This window comes from Mus caroli, unplaced genomic scaffold, assembly GCF_978045245.1.
Source record: "Mus caroli unplaced genomic scaffold, Mus_caroli_1 scaffold_20, whole genome shotgun sequence".
NCBI lineage: Eukaryota > Metazoa > Chordata > Mammalia > Rodentia > Muridae > Mus > Mus caroli.
The window spans coordinates 21,543,462-21,560,893 of record NW_028227275.1 but is presented as its reverse complement, the minus strand read 5'-3'; the positions used below and the strand labels follow the sequence as shown (position 1 = coordinate 21,560,893).

The 17,432-nt window shown below is 39.1% G+C and overlaps 1 protein-coding gene across 2 annotated transcripts in view; it reads right to left on the bottom strand.

Annotated features, from left to right (window-relative positions):
* LOC147000133 (cytochrome P450 2C40) overlaps window positions 1-17,432 on the bottom strand; it is a 54,644-nt gene that overhangs the window by 15,188 nt on the left and 22,024 nt on the right. For both annotated transcript variants that reach the window (XM_085833991.1, XM_085833992.1), the window contains exon 6: window positions 10,874-11,015. In XM_085833991.1, the coding sequence (XP_085690117.1) occupies window positions 10,874-11,015 (142 nt within the window). The remainder of the gene's footprint in view (window positions 1-10,873; window positions 11,016-17,432) is intronic.

Below are 17,432 nucleotides of genomic sequence, written 5' to 3'. Positions count from 1 at the left end.
TATATATTGGATATTAGTCCCTTTGAGATTTCAGATTGGTAATGATCCTTTCCCAATCTTTCAGTGGCCTTTTTATCTTATTGACAGAGTCTTCTACCTTATAAGACCTTTGCAATTTTATGAGATCACAATTATATTTTTAATATTTTTATTAGATATTTTCCTCATTTGCATGTCCAATGCTATCCCAAAAGTCCCCCATACCCTCCCCCCCACTCCCCTACACACCCACTCCCACTTTTTGAACCTGGCGTTCCCCTGTGCTGGGGAATATAAAGTTTGCAAGTCCAATGGGCCTCTTTTTACAGTGATGGTCGACTAGGCCATCTTTTGATACATATGCAGCTAGAGTCAAGAACTGCGGGGTACTGGTTAGTTCATAATGTTGTTCCACCTATAGCGTTGCAGATCCCTTTAGCTCCTTGGGTATTTTCTCTAGCTCCTCCTTTGGGGGCCCTGTGATCTGTCCAATAGCTTAATGTGAGCATCAACTTATGTGTTTGTTAGGCCCCAGTGTAGTCTCACTAGAGACTGATCAGGGTATCATCAGCACAATCTTGCTAGTGTATGCAATGGTGTCAGCGTTTGGAGGCTGATTATGGGATGTATCCCAGGATATGGCAGTCTCTAGATGGTCCATCCTTTTGTCTCAGCTCCGAACTTTGTCTCTGTAACTCCTTCCATGGGTGTTTTGTTCCCAATTCTAAGAAGGGGCAAAGTGTCCACACTTTGGTCTTCATTCTTCTTGAGTTTCATGCGTTTTGCAAATTGTTTCTTATATCTTGGGTATCCTAAGTTTCTGGGCTAATATGCACTTATCAGTGAGCACATATTCTGTGAGTTCCTTTCTGATTAGGTTACCTCACTCAGGATGGTGCCCTCCAGGTCCAACCATTTGCCTAGGAATTTCATAAATTCATTCTTTTTAATAGCTGAGTAGTACTCCATTGTGTAAATGTACCACATTTGCTGTATCCATCACTCTGTTGAGGGGCATCTGGGTTCTTTCCAACTTCTGGCTATTATAAATAAGGCTGCTATGAACATAGTGGAGCATGTGTCCTTCTAACCGGTTGGAACATCTTCTGGATATATGCCCAGAAGTGGTATTGCAGGATCCTCCGGTAGTGCTATGTCCAATTTTCTGAGGAACAGCCAGACTGATTTCAGGAGTGGTTGTACAAGCTTGCAATCCCACCAACAATGGAGGAGTGTTCCTCTTTCTTTACATCCTCTCCAGCATCTGCTGTCACCTGAATTTTTGATCTTATCCATTCTCACTGGTTTGAGGTGGAATCTCAGGGTTGTTTTGATTTGCATTTCCCTGATGATTAAAGATGTTTAATATTTTTTCAGGTGCTTCTTTGCCATTCGGCATTCCTCAGGTGAGAATTCTTTGTTCAGCTCTGAGCCCCATTTTTTAATGGGGTTATTTGATTTTCTGGAGTCCAACATCTTGAGTTCTTTATATATATATATATATTGGATATTAGTCCCCTATCTGATTTAGGATCGGTAAAGATCCTTTCCCATTCTGTTGGTGGTCTTTTTGTCTTATTAGCCATGTCTTTTGCCTTGCAAAAACTTTACAACTTTATGAGGTCCAAAGTATCAATTCTCAATCTTACAGTACAAGACATTGCTGCTCTATTTAGGAATTTTTCCCCTGTACCCATATCTTCAAGGGTTTTCCCTACTTTCTCCTCTATAAGTTTCAGTGTCTCTGGTTTTATGTGGAGTTCCTTAATCCACTTAGGTTTGACCTTACTACAAGGAGACTGGAATGGATCAATTCACATTCTTCTACATGATAACCACCAGTTGTGCCAGCACCATTTGTTGAAAATGCTGTCTTTTTTCCACTGGATGGTTTTAGATCCCTTGTCAAAGATCAAGTGATCATACGTGTGTGGTTCATGTCTGGGTCTTCAATTCTGTTCCATTGGTCTACTTGTCTGTTGCTATACCAGTACCATGCAGTTTTTAACACAATTGCTCTGTAGTACAGCTTTAGGTCAGGCATGGTGATTTCACCAGAGGTTCTTTTATCCTTTAGAAGAGTTTTTGCTATCCTCGGTTTTATGTTAACCAGATGAATTTGCCAATTGCCCTTTCTAATTCGTTGAAGAATTGAGTTGGGATTTTGATAGGGATTGCATTGAATCTGTTGATTGCTTTTCGCAAGATAGCCATTTTTACTATATTGATGCTGCCAATCCATGAGCATGGGAGATCTTTCCATCTTCTGAGATCTTCTTTAATTTCTTTCTTCAGAGACTTGAAGTTCTTATCATACAGATCTTTACTTCCTTAATTAGAGTCACGCCAAGGTATTTTATATTGTTTGTGACTATTGAGAAGGGTGTTGTTTCCCTAATTTCTTTCTCAACCTGTTTATCCTTTGTGTACAGAAATGCCATTGACCTGTTTGAGTTGATTTTATATCCAGCTACTTCACTGAAGCTGTTTATCAGGATTAGTTGTTCTCTGGTGGAATTTTTAGTGCCACTTATATATACTATTATATCATCTGCAAAAAGTGATGTTTTGACTTGTTCCTTTCCAATTTGTATCCCGTTTACATCCATTTGTTGTCTAATTGTTCTGGCTAGGACTTCAAGTACAATGTTGAATAGGTATGGAGAGAGTGGACAGCCTTGTCTAGTCTCTGATTTTAGTGGGATTGCTTCAAGCTTCTCACCATTTACTTTGATGTTGGCTACTGGTTTGCTGTAGATTGCTTTTATCATTGTTAGGTATGGGCTTTGAATTCCTGATATTTCCAACACTTTTGTCATAAATGGGTGTTGGATTTTGTCAAATGCTTTCTCTGCATCTAACAAGATGATCATGTGCCTTTTATCTTTGAGTTTGTTTATATACTGGATTACATTGATGGATTTGCATATATTGAATCATCCCTGCATCCCTGGGATGAAACCGACTTGGTCAGGATGGATGATTGTTTTGATGTGAACTTGGGTTCGGTTAGTGAGAACTTTATTGAGGATTTTTGCATCGATATTGATAAGGGAAATTGGTACGACGTTCTCTATCTTTGTTAGGTCTTTTTGTGGTTTAGGTATCAGAGTAATTGTGGCTTCAGAGAATGAGTTGGGTAGAGTACCTTCTGTTTCTATTTTGTGGAATAGTATGTGAAGAACTGGGATTACATCTTCTTTGAAGGTCTGATAGAACTCTGCACTAAACCCATCTGGTCCTGGGCTTTTTTTGGTTGGGAGACTATTAATGACTGCTTCTATTTCTTTAGGGGATATAGGATTGTTTAGATCATTAACCTGATCTTGATTTAACTTTGGTACCTGGTATCTGTCTAGAAACTTGTCCATTTCATCCAAGTTCTCCAGTTTTGTTGAGTTTAGCCTTTTGTAGAAGGATCTGATGGTGCTTTGTATTTCTTCAGGATCTGTTGTTATGTTTCTCTTTTCATTTCTGATTTTGTTAATTAGGATGCTGTCCCTGTGCCCTCTAGTGAGTCTGGCTAAGGGTTTATCTATCTTGTTGATTTTCTCAAAGAACTAGCTCCTCGATTGGTTGATTTTTGAATAGTTCATGGTTCCACTTGGTTGATTTCGCCCCTGAGTTTGATTATTTCCTGCCATCTACTCCTCTTGGGTGAATTTGCTTCCTTTTTTTCTAGAGGTTTTAGGTGTGTTGTCAAGCTGCTAATGTGTGCTCTCTCTAGTTTCTATTTGGAGGCACTTAAAGCTATGAGTTTTCCTCTTAGAAATGCTTTCATTATGTCCCATATGTTTGGGTATGTTGTGGCTTTATTTTCATTAATCTCCAAAAAGTCATTAATTTCTTTCTTTATTCCTTCCTTGACCAAGGTATCATTGAGAAGAGTTTTGTTCTGTTTCCACGTGAATGTTGGCTTTCTGTTACTTATTTTGTTGTTGAAGATCAGCCTTAGTCCATGGTGATCTGATAGGATGCATGGGACAATTTCAATATTTTTGTATATGTTGAGGCTTTTTTTGTGATCAATTATGTGGTCAATTTTGGAGAAGGTACCGTGTGGTGTTGAGAAGAAGGTATATCCTTTGTTTTAGAATAAAATGTTCTGTAGATATCTGTTATATTCATTTCTTTCATAACTTCTGTTAGTATCACTGTGTCCCTGTTTAGTTCTGTTTCCATGATCTGTCCATTGGTGAAAGCTATGTGTTGAAGTCTCCCACTACTATTGTGTGAGGTACAATGTGTGCTTTGAGCTTTATTAAAGTTTCTTTAATGTATGTTGCTGCCCTTGTATTTGGAGCATAGATATTCAGAATTGATAGTTCCTCTTGGAGGATTTTATCTTTGATGTGTATGAAGTGCCCATCCTTTTCTTTTTTGATGACTTTGGGTTGGAAGTCGATTTTATTAGATATTAGAGTGGTTACTCCAGCTTGTTTCTTCATCCCATTTGCTTGGAAAATTGTTTGCCAGCCTTTCATTCTGAGGTATTGTCTATCATTTTCTCTGAGATGAGTTTCCTGTAAGCAGCAGAATGTTGGGTCCTGTTTGTGTAGCCAGTCTGTTAGTCTATGTCTTTTTAATGGGGAGTTGAGTTCATTGATATTAAGAGATATCAAGGAAAAATAATTGTTGCTTTCTATTATATTTGTTGTTAAATTTGGCATTCTGTTCTTGTGGCTGTCTTCTTTTAGGTTGGTTGAGGGATTCCATTATTGCTTTTTCTAGGACGTGGTTTCCATCTTAGTATTGGTTTATTTCTGTTATTATTCTTTGAAGGTCTGTATTCATGGAGAGATAATGTGTGAATTTGGTTTTGTCGTGGAATACTTTGGTTTCTCCATCTATGGTAATTTAGAGTTTGGCTGTGTATAGTAGCCTGGGCTGGTATTTGTGTTCGCTTAGTGTCTGTATAACATCTGACCAGGCTCTTCTGGCTTTCATAGTCTCTGGTGAAAAATCTGGTGTAATTCTGATAGGCCTGCCTTTATATGTTACTTGACCTTTTTTCCCTTACTGCTTTTAATATTCTATCTTTATTTAGTTTATTTGTTGTTCTGATTATTATGTGTCTGGAAGAATTTCTTTTCTGGTCCAGTCTATTTGGAGTTCTGTAGGCTTCATGTATGTTCCTGTGCATCTCTTTCTTTAGGTTTGGGAAGTTTTCTTCTATAATTTTGTTGAAGATATTTGCCGGTCCACTGAGTTGAAAATCTTCATTTTCATCTACTCCTATTATCCGTAGGTTTGGTCTTCTCATTGTGTCCTGGATTACCTGGAGGTTTTGAGTTAGGATCTTTTTGCAATTTATATTTTCTTTGTTTGTTGTGCCAATGTTCTCTATGGAATCTTCTGCACCTGAGATTCTCTCTTCCAACTCTTGTATTCTGTTGCTGATGCTTGCATCTATGGTTCCAGATTTCTTTCCTAGGCTTATTATCTCCAGTGTTGCCTCACTTTAGGTTTTCTTTATTGTGTCTACTTCCCTTGGATGGTTTTATTCAATTCCATCACCTGTTTCATCGTGTTTTCCTGCAATTCTTTAAGGGAATTTTGTGCTTCCTCTTTAATGTCTTCTACCTGTTTAGCAGTGTTCTCGTGTATTTCTTTAAGTGAGTTATTAAAGTCCTTCTTGATGTTCTCTACCATCATCGTGAGATATGCTTTTAAATCTGGGTCTAGTTTTTCGGGTGTGTTGGGGTGCCCTGGACTGGGCAAAGTGGCAGTGCTGGGTTCTGATGATGGTGAGTTGTCTTGGTTTCTGTTAGTAAGATTCTTACATTTACCTTTTGCCATCTGGTAATCTCTGGAGTTAGTTGTTATAGTTGCCTCTGTTTAGAGATTGTTCCTCTGGTGATTTTGTTACCCTCTATCAGCAGACCTGGGAAAGAAGCTCTTTCCTCTGAGTTTCAGTGGCCAGAGCACTCTCTGCAGGCAAGCTCTCCTCTTACAGGGAAGGTGCACAGGTATCTGGCATTAGGACCTCCCTCCTGGCCAAAGATGAAGGCCCAAAACAGGACTGTTCCCAGAAGCTGTGTTGCATTAGCCTGTCCCCGAAGCTGTTTGGTTCTGTAGTGCACACTCTCCCCTTTGCAGACTACTTTCAGTGTAGTCCCGGAACCAAGATGGCTCCTGCCAATGCTGAGGGAAAGCCCTCTCGGCCTGGCAGATACCTGTCCTCTGGTCAGAAAGTGGCTGGATATCTGGAGCCAGAAAAGGGCGCTGCCTCAGAAGCTCTGTGGCTCCTGCCTGTCCCCGAAGCTGTTAGCTTGTAGTGCACACTCTCCCCTGTGCAGACTACTTTCGGCAGAGTCCCAGAACCAAGATGGCTCCTGCCAATGTTGAGGGAAAGCCCTCCCGGCCTGGCAGATACCTGTCCTCTGGCCGGGAATGTGGCTGGATATCTGGAGCCCTAAAAGGGCGCTGCCTCAGAAGCTCTGTGGCTCCCGCCTGTCCCAGAAGCTCTTAGCTTCTGTAGTGCACACTCTCACCTGTGCAGACTACTTTAGGTGGCGTCCTGGAACCAAGATCAAGGTTCCAACTTTTGATCTTACAGTACAAGCCATTGCTGTTCTGTTCAGGAATTTTCCCCCTGTGCCCATATCTTCAAGGCTTTTCTCCACTTTCCCCTCTATAATTTTCAGTGACTCTGCTTTTATGTGGAGTTCATTGATCCATGTAGACTTCACCCTGCATCCCTGGAATGAAGCTTACTTGATCATGATGGATGATCATTTTGATATGTTCTTGCATTCAGTTAGTGAGAATTGTATTGAGTAATTTTGTATCAATATTCATAAGGGAAATTGGTCTGAAGTTCTCTCTTTTTGTTGGGTATCTATGTGGTTTAGGTATCAGAGTAATTGTGGCTTCAAACAATGAATTTGGTAGAGTACCATCTATTTCTATTTTGTGGGAAAGTTTGCGGAGAACTGGAATTAGGTCTTCTTTGAAGGTCTGATGGAATTCTGCACTAAACCCATCTGGTCCTTGGCTCTTTTTGGTTGGGAGACTATTGTTGATTGCTCCTATTTCTTTAGGGGATATCAGACTGTTTTGGTCATTAATAAGATCTAGATTTAACTTTGATACCTGGTATCTGTCTAGGATTTTATCCATTTTATCCAGTTTTTCCAGTTTTGTTGAATATACTCTTTTGTAGTAGGATCTGATGGTGTTTTGGATTTCCTCAAGTTCTGTTGTTATATCTCCCTTTTCATTTCTGATTTTGTTAATTAGGATACTGTCCCTGTGCCCTCTAGTGAGTCTGGCTAAGGGTTTATCTATCATGTTGATTTTCTCAAAGAACCAGCTCCTCGATTGGTTGATTCTTTAAATGGTTCTTTTTGTTTCCACTTGGTTGATTTCAGCTGCGAGTTTGATTATTTCCTTTCATCTACTTCTCCTCGGTGAATTTGCTTCCTTTTGTTCTAGAGATTTTAGGTGTGCCTTCAAGCTGCTAGAATATGTTCTCTCTAGTTTCTTTTTGGAGGCACTCAGACCTATGAGTTTTCCTCTTATGAATGCTTTCAATGTGTCCCATAAGTTTGGGTATGTTGTGGCTTCATTTTCATCAAACTCTAAAAAGTCTTTAATTTCTTTCTTCATTTCTTCCTTCACCAAGGTATCATTGAGAAGAGTGTTCTTCAGGTCCACGTGAATTCTCTTTCTATTATTTATGTTGTTATCAAAGATAAGCCTTAGTCCATGGTGATCTGATAGAATGCTTGGGATAATGGGAACATTTTTTATCTGTTGAGGTCTGTTTTGTGACCAATTATATGGTTAATTTTGGAGAAGGATTCATGAGGTGTTGAGAAGAAGGTATAACCTTTTGTTTAAGGATAAAATGTTCTGTCTATATCTGTTAAATCTATTTATTTCGCAACTTCTGTTAGTTTCACTGTGTCTCTGTTTAGTTTCTGTATGAAGGATATGTCCATTGATGAGAGTGGTGTGTTAAAGTTTCCCACTATTATTGTGTGAGGTGCAATAAGTAGCATAGATATTCAGAATTGACAGTTCATCTTTGAAGACTTTATCTTTAATGAGTATGAAGTGCCCCTCCTTGTCTTTTTCGATAACTTTGGTTTGGAAGTCAATTTTATTCCATATTAGAATGGCTACTCCAGCTTGTTTCTTCAGACTGTTTGCTTGGAAAATTGTTTTCCAGCCTTTTACCGTGAAGTAGTATCTGTCTTTTTCCCTTACTCGGGTTTTTTGTAAGCAGCAAAAGGTTGGGTCCTGTTTATGTAACCAGTCTGTTAGTCTATGTCTTTTTATTTGGGAATTGATCCCATTGATATAAGAGATAATAAGGAAAAGTAATTGTTGCTTACTGTTATTTTTGTTGTTATAGTTTGGATTCTGTTCTTGCAGCTGTCTTCTTTTAGATTTGTTGAAGAATTACTTTCTTGCTTTTTCTGGGCTGTAGTTTCCATCATTCTGTTGGTGTTTTCCCATTATTATCCTCTGAAGGGCTGGATTCATGGAAATATATTGTTTGAATTTGGTTTTGTCATGGAATACATTGGTTTCTCCATCTATGGTAATTGAGAGTTGTGCTGGCTATAATAGCCAGGACTGACATTTTTGTTCTCTTAGGGTTTGTCTAACATCTGTCCAGGATCTTCTGGCTTTCATACTCTCTGGTGAGAAGTCTGGTGTAATTCTAATATATCTGCCTTTATATGTTACTTGACCTTTTTCCCTTACTGCTTTTAATATTCTATCTTTATTTAGTGCATTTGTTGTTCTGATTATCATGTGTCAGGAGGAATTTCTTTTCTGGTCCAGTCTATTTGGAGTTCTGTAGGCTTCTTGTATGTTCATGGGCATCTCTTTCTTTAGGTCAGGGAAGTTTTCTTCTATAATTTTGTTGAAGATATTTGCTGGCCCTTTAAGTTGAAATTTTTCATTCTCATCTACTCCAATTATTGGTAGGTTTGGTCTTCTCATTGTGTCCTGGATTTCCTGGAAGTTTTGGGGTTAGGATCTTTTTACATTTTTGCATTTTTTGATTGTTGTGTCTATGTCCTTCGTGGAATCTTCTTCATCTGAAATTCTCTCTTCCATCTCTTTTTGTTGTTGTTGTTGTTTCTGAGGCTCGCCTCTATGCTTCCTGATTTCTTTCCTAGGGTTTCTATCTCCAGAGTTGTCTCCCTTTGGGTTTTCATCATTGTTTCTACTTCCATATTTAGATCTTGGATGGTTTTGTTCAATTCCATCACATGTTTGTTTGTGTTTTTCTGTAATTTTTTAAGGGATTTTTGTATTTCCTCTTTAAAGTCTTCACAGTGTTTTCCTGTAATTCCTTCAGAGATTTTTGTGCTTCCTTTTTAATAAACAGGCTTCTACCTGTTTATTACTGTTCTCTTGTATTTCTTTAATTGATTTATGCATATCCTTCTTAAAATCCTCTACAAGCATCATATGATTTTAGATCCAAATCTTGTTTTTCCTGTGTGTTGGGGTATCCAGGGCTCACTGTGGTGTGTGTAAAGGTTTCTGGTGATGCCCAGTGGTCTTGGTTTCTGTTAGTAAAATTTTTTTCATTTGACTTTCGCCATCTGGTAATCTCTGGTATTGGATGTTCTAGCTTTCTCTGGAGGAAGTTGTTCCTCCTGTGATTCTCTAGCTTCTGTCAGCACTCCTGTGAGAACAACTCCTCCTGTGTCCCAGTCTTAGAACACTCTCTGCAAGCAAGCTCTCCTCTTTCAGGGAAGGTACACAGAATTCCGGAGCTCAGATCCACCTCCTGGTTCCTGCGGTCAGATCACTCCCTGGAGGCCAACTGTCCTCTGTCAGGGAATGTGTCCAATGGTCTGGGTCTCAGTTCTGTCTCCTGACTTAGGATGAAGGCCCAAATGGACCCTGTCCAAGAAGCTTTGTTGCTTCTACTGCCCATGTACTCTCCTGAGTAGACTGGTCTCAGCGATCCCAAGGTTCTGAGTATGCTAGGGCCTGCTTTTGTCTTTTGACCCTACTGCTGCTAGCTCAAGACCCTCTGGGTTTTTTGAACTGATGTTGTGTTCCACTCACCAGTGATCTCAAGATCCCGGGTGTGCTAGGGTGCCTGCAGTGTGGAAAGTTCTCTGGGGGCCTTGGGGCCCTCTGCCAAGATTGCACCCAAGATGGCACAGGTGTGGCAATGGATAAAAACGAACGCCATCCACTGTTCAGGCAGGTGTTCTTTGTCCCTGTTCCTGCTAGCACAAGACCCTCTTGGTTTTTTGGAAGTGATGTTGCATTCCACTCACCAGTGACCTCAAGATCCAGGGGGCTAGGGTGCCTGCAGCATGGACAGACAGACCTCTGGAGACCTTGGGGACCTCCACTGAGATCATGCCCAAGATAGCATGGGCACATCAGACCTTTTATAGAACATGATAAAACTCTCTATTCTCTAAATTTGACGCCATAACCTTGACATCAAGGGCAATACAATTATAATGAAACAAAAAATGTAAAATGCTTCACAGAATAAAAACATCCGAGGAAATTGCATTAAATATTGGACCTTATTTTATGCTTTAGTGAGCTCAGTTTTCTTTTATGTACACCATAGTTATATTTACCACAATTAAGAAAGCAACTGCAAGAACTCATCTGCTATGAAGGCTTGAATTGGAGGAAGAAGCATTATGAAACCATGGCCCAATATATATTCTAGATGCTTAGAAAACATCACGTGCCAGAGAACTCAAACAAAGTACTGGCCTTGATGGCTTTTCAACAGCTAAGGTATCTTCATGTAATCTGTCAATATTTTCATTAAAGCCAATGGGACAGAAAGTTAAATACTGACATTTTGAATAACAATGTGCAGGACACAATCTGCATTATTCTAGCAACTTTTAGGAATGCTGTGCTTCATTACCTGTATTCTTACCTGTGACATGTGTGTGCTTCATCAAGAGCAGGAGAGCAAATCTCATCGTTGAGCTTAAGGTCTCTGTCCCACCAAAAACCAGATCAGTCACTAATGTTGCCAGGTGTTCAATGGTATAGTCCATGTGCTCAAGGCCATTTTTCTAAGAACAGTTTGATACCATTTTCTGATAAATATTATCTTTGCATAATCAATTATAATTGAATAGACAATTTTTGACAAATCTATATTGTTGATAACACAAAATCTAAAATGTTCATCAGTGGCAAAACTATTATATCATTTCAGAGACTGTGGTGTAGATGGTCTAAACCTCATTTTCCACACATATATTCCCCGTTTCTTAAAATTGCATTCTGAAGATTATGTTCTTAAGTTTTGTGTGTGCATGTGTGTGTGTGTGTGTGTGTGTGTACAATGGATAATCAGTCTACAGAAAATATGAAAAAAAGCTAATTTTGTTTGTTGTCTAGTCTTACAACATGTAGTCTAGTCTTACCACATGCAAGAAATTTTTGTTTCATCTCATCTGAACATAAAGAGACACATTTATTCAAAGAAAGCCTACACAGTAAACATTGTAAGACTATTGAAAGGCACTTGACTCTAAAGCTTTACATCTCCTTCACTATATCAATATTGGGTAACAATAAGTTTCTTTGTACCTGAATTCTATAGATCCTTTATATTTTTAAGGCATTCATACCTAGACTTTCCCCTGTTGGTTAGGAAGCACAATTTGCTTTAGTACAAATAGGAAAGTTGGAGCCATTATGCTAGCTACTTCAAGTCTGTATGAAATTTTTCCTTTAGTTTGTTCTCAAAGTTTTTTATGGACATACAATAGCTGCAGGCTCTGCACAAAGTTCAAATGTTATAAACAGTGTGATGAATCACTCCCAGGCAGTACAACTAGGCTCCACTCTATATGAAAGGCAATTATCAATATGATCTTTATAAAATATAAAGGTTGATAACTTATATGTTAAAAAAATTCTAAGTCACAAAGACAGAACATGACACATTTGTGACTTGCAAAAGATAAAGCAGAGAAGGAGAGGAATGCAGGTGACAAAGCTGCAAAGATGATATGCTACAAGATTGTCAACAAGGTTATAGATTTAAATGTTGAGGCAGGAGCAGAAATAAAACATAATTATTTTCTAACTGTCATCTTGATATCATCATGATCCCTAGATGGCCTTCAGGGCATATAATATTTTACAACCAACACTAGCAAAAGCACTAGCATTCTCTGTATTGATACCAACATGACAAAGACTCCTCTCCCTTTGCAATGTAGCTCCATGGATTTATCTAACCATAAATGTGGCATTTATGGCTTTAAAACATCTTCAATAAATGGTGGTGGTCAATCTGGAGGTCTGTATGTAGGAGAATGAGTATAGATCCATATTTATCACTTTGCACAAAGATCAAGTCCAAATGGATCAAGGTCTTCAACATGAAACCAGATACACTGAACCACTTTTTGGTTTTTTTCTCTATTTATGTATTTTATTAATTAGATATTTTCTTTATTTACATTTCAAATGTTATCCCCTTTCCTAGTTTCCTCTCCTAAAATTCCCTATCACCTTTCCCTCCCACTCCCCCTGTTCCCTGACTCACCCATTTCTACCTCCTGGCCCTGGCATTCCCCTATACTGGGGCATAGAACCTTCATAAGACCAAGGGACTCTATTCCTATTGATGACTGACTAGGCCACCCTTTGCTACATATGCAGCTAGAGACATGAGTCCCACCATGTGATTTCTTTGATTGAGCTGAAGGGATTTGCAACCCTATAGGAAGATGAACAATATGAAGTAGTATATACCCCCCAGAACTCCCTGGGACTGAATAACTTTTTATTAATCATTTTATTTGTTTACACTTTAAATTTTATCCCCCTTTCCAATTTCACATCTGCCAATTTTCCATCCCATTCCCCTCTACTTTGATCCAACTAGGATGTACCCATCCTTCCACTGACTCCCACCTCACACCTTTGGACTCCCTCTTCTCTGGGGAAATCAAGTTTCCACAAGACAAAGTCCCTCCTCTCCCACTGATGCCAGATGAGGCAGTCTTCAGGTACAAATGTAGTGGGACCCATGGACCAGCTCATGTATACTCTTTGGTTGATGATTTAGTCTCTGAGAGTTCTAAGGGATCCTGTGAATTGATACTTTTGTCTTCCAATGGGTTTGCAATCCCCTAAGGCTTTTGCCCTGACCCTTGCATTATGGTCCCCAGGCACAGTCCAATTATTGGCTGTGAGCAACTGCATTAGTCTTAGTCAGGTTCTGGCAGAGCCTCTAAGAGGACAGGAATACAAGGTTCCAGTCTGTAAGCACATCATTTTTAGTAGAGGAAGGCCACTGATTTGGTTGAGGTAATTTTATATTCAGTCACTTTGTTGAAGTTGCTTATCAGGTTTAGGAGTTCTCTGGTGGAATTTTTGTGGTCACTTAAGTATACTATCATATCATCTGCAAATAGTGATAGTTTGACTTCTTCCTTTACACTTTGTATCCCTTTGACCTCATTTGGTTGTCCAATTGCTCTGGTTAGGAAGTCCAGTACTATATTGAAGAGGTAGGGAGAGAGTAGTTAGTCCTCAGAGACTGCCCCATCTGGGTATCCATAACATATACAGAATCCAAACCCAGATACTATTGTAGATGCCAAAAAGTACTTGCCCACAGGAGCCTGATATAGCTGTCTCCTGAGAGGCTCTGTCACATCCTGACAAATAGGCAGATGGAGGAGTTAGTTAGAGAAAGGACTGAAGGAGCTGAAGGAGTTTGCAACCTCATAGGAAGAACAACAATATCAAACAACCAGACACCCCCCCATCCCCACCAGAAGTCCCAAGGACTAAATCACCAACAAAGTATGTAGCAGATGATGGCCTAGTCGGCCATCAATGGGAGGAGAGGCCCTCAGTATTGAGAAGATCATATGCCCCATTACAGGGGAATGCCAGGGACAGGAAGCGGGAGTGGGTGGGTTGGGGAGCAGGGCAGGAGGAGGATATAGGAGGCTTTGGGTATACCATTTTAAATGTAAATGAAGAAAATATCTAATAAGAAATTGCCTTAATAAAAATTAAAAAAAAAAAAAAAGGAGTACGCATGGAGCAACCCATGGCTCCAGCCAGATGTGTAGCAGAGGATGGCCTTGTTTCAGGCATCAGTGGGTGGAGAGGCCCTTACCCCTATGAAGTCTTGATGCCTTAGTGTAGGGGTTTGACAGGACAGGGAAGCATGTGTGGGTGGATAGGTGGGGAAGCACCCTCATAGAAGCAGTGCTACGAGAGATGGGATAGGGGTTTTTCTGGAATAGAAACTGGAAAAGAATCTAACATTTGAAATGTAAATAAATAAAAAATCCAATAAAATGATAATAATAATAAAAGGTTTTCCCTGCTCTCTTTATCACCTAAACTTATGCTCTGCTCCTGCTCTCCTCCTGTTTTTGCTCTCTTCCCTTGCTCCCAATGCTCTTACTTCCAATTTGCTTTACTATGAATGCTTTAACTCACTAGGCCTTTGAAACGTAATTTTCCCAGTCTATTGTAACTTTTCTAGGAGAGTAGATTACATGGTTATTCCAAGTACTCGTTAATTTTTTTTACAAAAGTTCACTAAATATTCAAACATAAATTCATATCATGAATTGAATAAGTTTACAAAAGTGAATTTTTAAAAGCATATCTATTAAAAGTGGTTATCTAATAAACATTCATTATCTTTCACAAGATGAATAGGTTCATTGAAAGTTAAAATCCATACATTTTGTGACAATGGTATTAATAAAGTTTTGTATAGATAAATCCAGCCAATTTTGTATCTTCTGTCCTTGCACTTATAATATATCCTTGCTTTCCTTTATTTCCTAATATCATTTTAGGAATACTTATAGAATCTTCATTAAGTATTAAGAAATTATCCTTTTGTATATAGTACTTCTAAAAAAAGAGTACAGCTTTGTTGTTATACAGCGGGGTGGATTAATACTTAGTTATATATATGAAGAGCAAATTAATATCAAAAAATTTTCCTCAAATGAAGTCTTCTTACCCTAGCCTAAAGAACCAAAACAATCATAGTTTTACAGTTCATGGTAGAACAATCTTAGGAAGATTACGTGCTAACTTTTAACTTCTTCAAAATGGTTCCTGGCAATTTATAAAATATAGTGTTACTCAACTGTTCAAAATGATTAATAAAGTTAAAAAAATAATTGTGTGTAGAATACTTGAAAACCATATATAAGATCACTGTAATATAATCATGCACAATGATCAAGTCAGCTTCATTACAGAGATGCAACACTTCTATCAAGATATAAATAGCTGCCCTTCCGGTCCCACCAGTACCTGGGTAGCTTGGGCTCGGAGTCTGATGACACCTACAAGCTACCCACAAGACCCGCCACGGGATCTTAAGACCTCTGGTGAGTGGAACACAGCTGCTGCTCCAATCCAATCACGTGGGACCTGAGACTGCATTAATTAGGGAAGCAGAAAACTCGGCCTGATCAGGGGCACATGTCCATTTGGGTCCACACCAGCACTGGGGTACCTTAGGTGTATAGTCAGCAGACACCCGAAAGGTATACACAGGACCCTCCACGGGATCTTAAGACCACTGTGAGTGGATCACAACTTCTGAAAGGAGGCAGGGTAGAACACAAGATATCTGGGTACCTTACATGCAAGAAGGAGAGCTTACCTGCAGAGAGTATTCTGAACATTGAAACTCAGGAGAGAACTAGTCTCCCAGGTCTGCTGATAGAGGCTAACATAAACACCTGAGGAATAAGATCTAACCAGAGACAACTACAACTAACTCCAGCCAGAGATTACCAGATGGCGAAAGGCAAACGTAAGAATCTTACTAACAGAAACCAAGACCACTCACCATCATCACAACCCAGCACTCCCACCCTACCCAGTCCTGAGCACCCCAACACACCCGAAAAGCTAGACCCGGATTTAAAGGCATATCTCATGATGATGGTAGAGGACATCAAGAAGGACTTTAATAACCCACTTAAAGATATACGGGAGAACACTGCTAAACAGATAGAAGACCTTAAAGAGGAAGCACAAAAATCCCTTAAAGAATTGCAAGAAAACACGACGAAACAGGTGATGGAATTGCATAAAAAACCATCCAATACCTAAAAAGGGAAGTAGACACAATAAAGAAAACCCAAAGTGAGGCAACACTGGAGAAAGAAAACCTAGGAAAGAAATCTGGAACCTTAGATGTGAGCATCAGCAACAGAATACAAGAGATGGAAGAGAGAATTTTAGGTGCAGAAGATTCCATAGAGAACATCTGCACAACAATCAAAGAAAATACAAAATGCAAAAGGATCCTAACTCAAAACATCAAGGAAATCCAGGACACAATGAGAAGACCAAACCTACGGATAATAGGAGTAGATGAAAATGAAGATTTTCAACTCAAAGGACCAGCAAATATCTTCAACAAAATTATAGAAGAAAACTTCCCAAACCTAAAGAAAGAGATGCACAAGAACAAACAAGAAGCCTACAGAACTCCAAATAGACTGTACCAGAAAAGAAATTCCTCCCGACACATTATAATCAGAACAACAAATGCACTAAATAAAGATAGAATATTAAAAGCAGTAAGGGAAAAAGGTCAAGTAACATATAAAGGCAGGCCTATCAGAATTACACCAGACTTTTCACCAGAGACGATGAAAGTCATAAGATCCTAGACAGATGTTTTACAGACCCTAAGTGAACACAAATCCTAGCCCAGGCTACTATACCCAGCCAAACTCTCAATTACCATAGATGGAGAAACCAAAGTTTTCCACGACAAAACCAAATTCACACATTATCTTTCCACGAATCCAGCCCTTCAAAGGATAATAGCAGAAAAAAAACCAATACAAGGACAGAAATCACGCCCTAGAAAAAGGTAGAAAGTAATCCCTCAACAAGCCAAAAAGAACTCAGCCACAAAAACAGAATGTTAACTCTAAAATAAAAAATAATAGGAAGCAACAATTACTTTTCCTTAATATCTCTTAATATCAATGGACTCAATTCCCCAATAAAAAGCCATAGACTAACAGACTGGCTACACAAACAGGATCCAACATTCTGCTGCTTACAGGAAACCCAACTCAGGGAAAAAGACAGACACTACCTCAGAGTGAAAGGCTGGAAAACAATTTTCCAAGCAAATGGTATGAAGAAACAAGCTGGAGTAGCCATTCTAATATCGAATAAATTAGACTTCCAACCCAAAGTTTTCAAAAAAGACAAGAAAGGACATTTCATACTCATCAAAGTTAAAATCCTCCAAGAGGAACTCTCAATTCTGAATATCTATGCTCCAAATGCAAGGGCAGCCACATTCATTAAAGAAACTTTAGTAAATCTCAAAGCACATATTGCACCTCACACAATAATAGTGGGAGACTTCAACACACCACTTTCATCAATGGACAGATCGTGGAAACAAAAACTAAACAGGGACATAGTGAAACTAACAGAAGTGATTA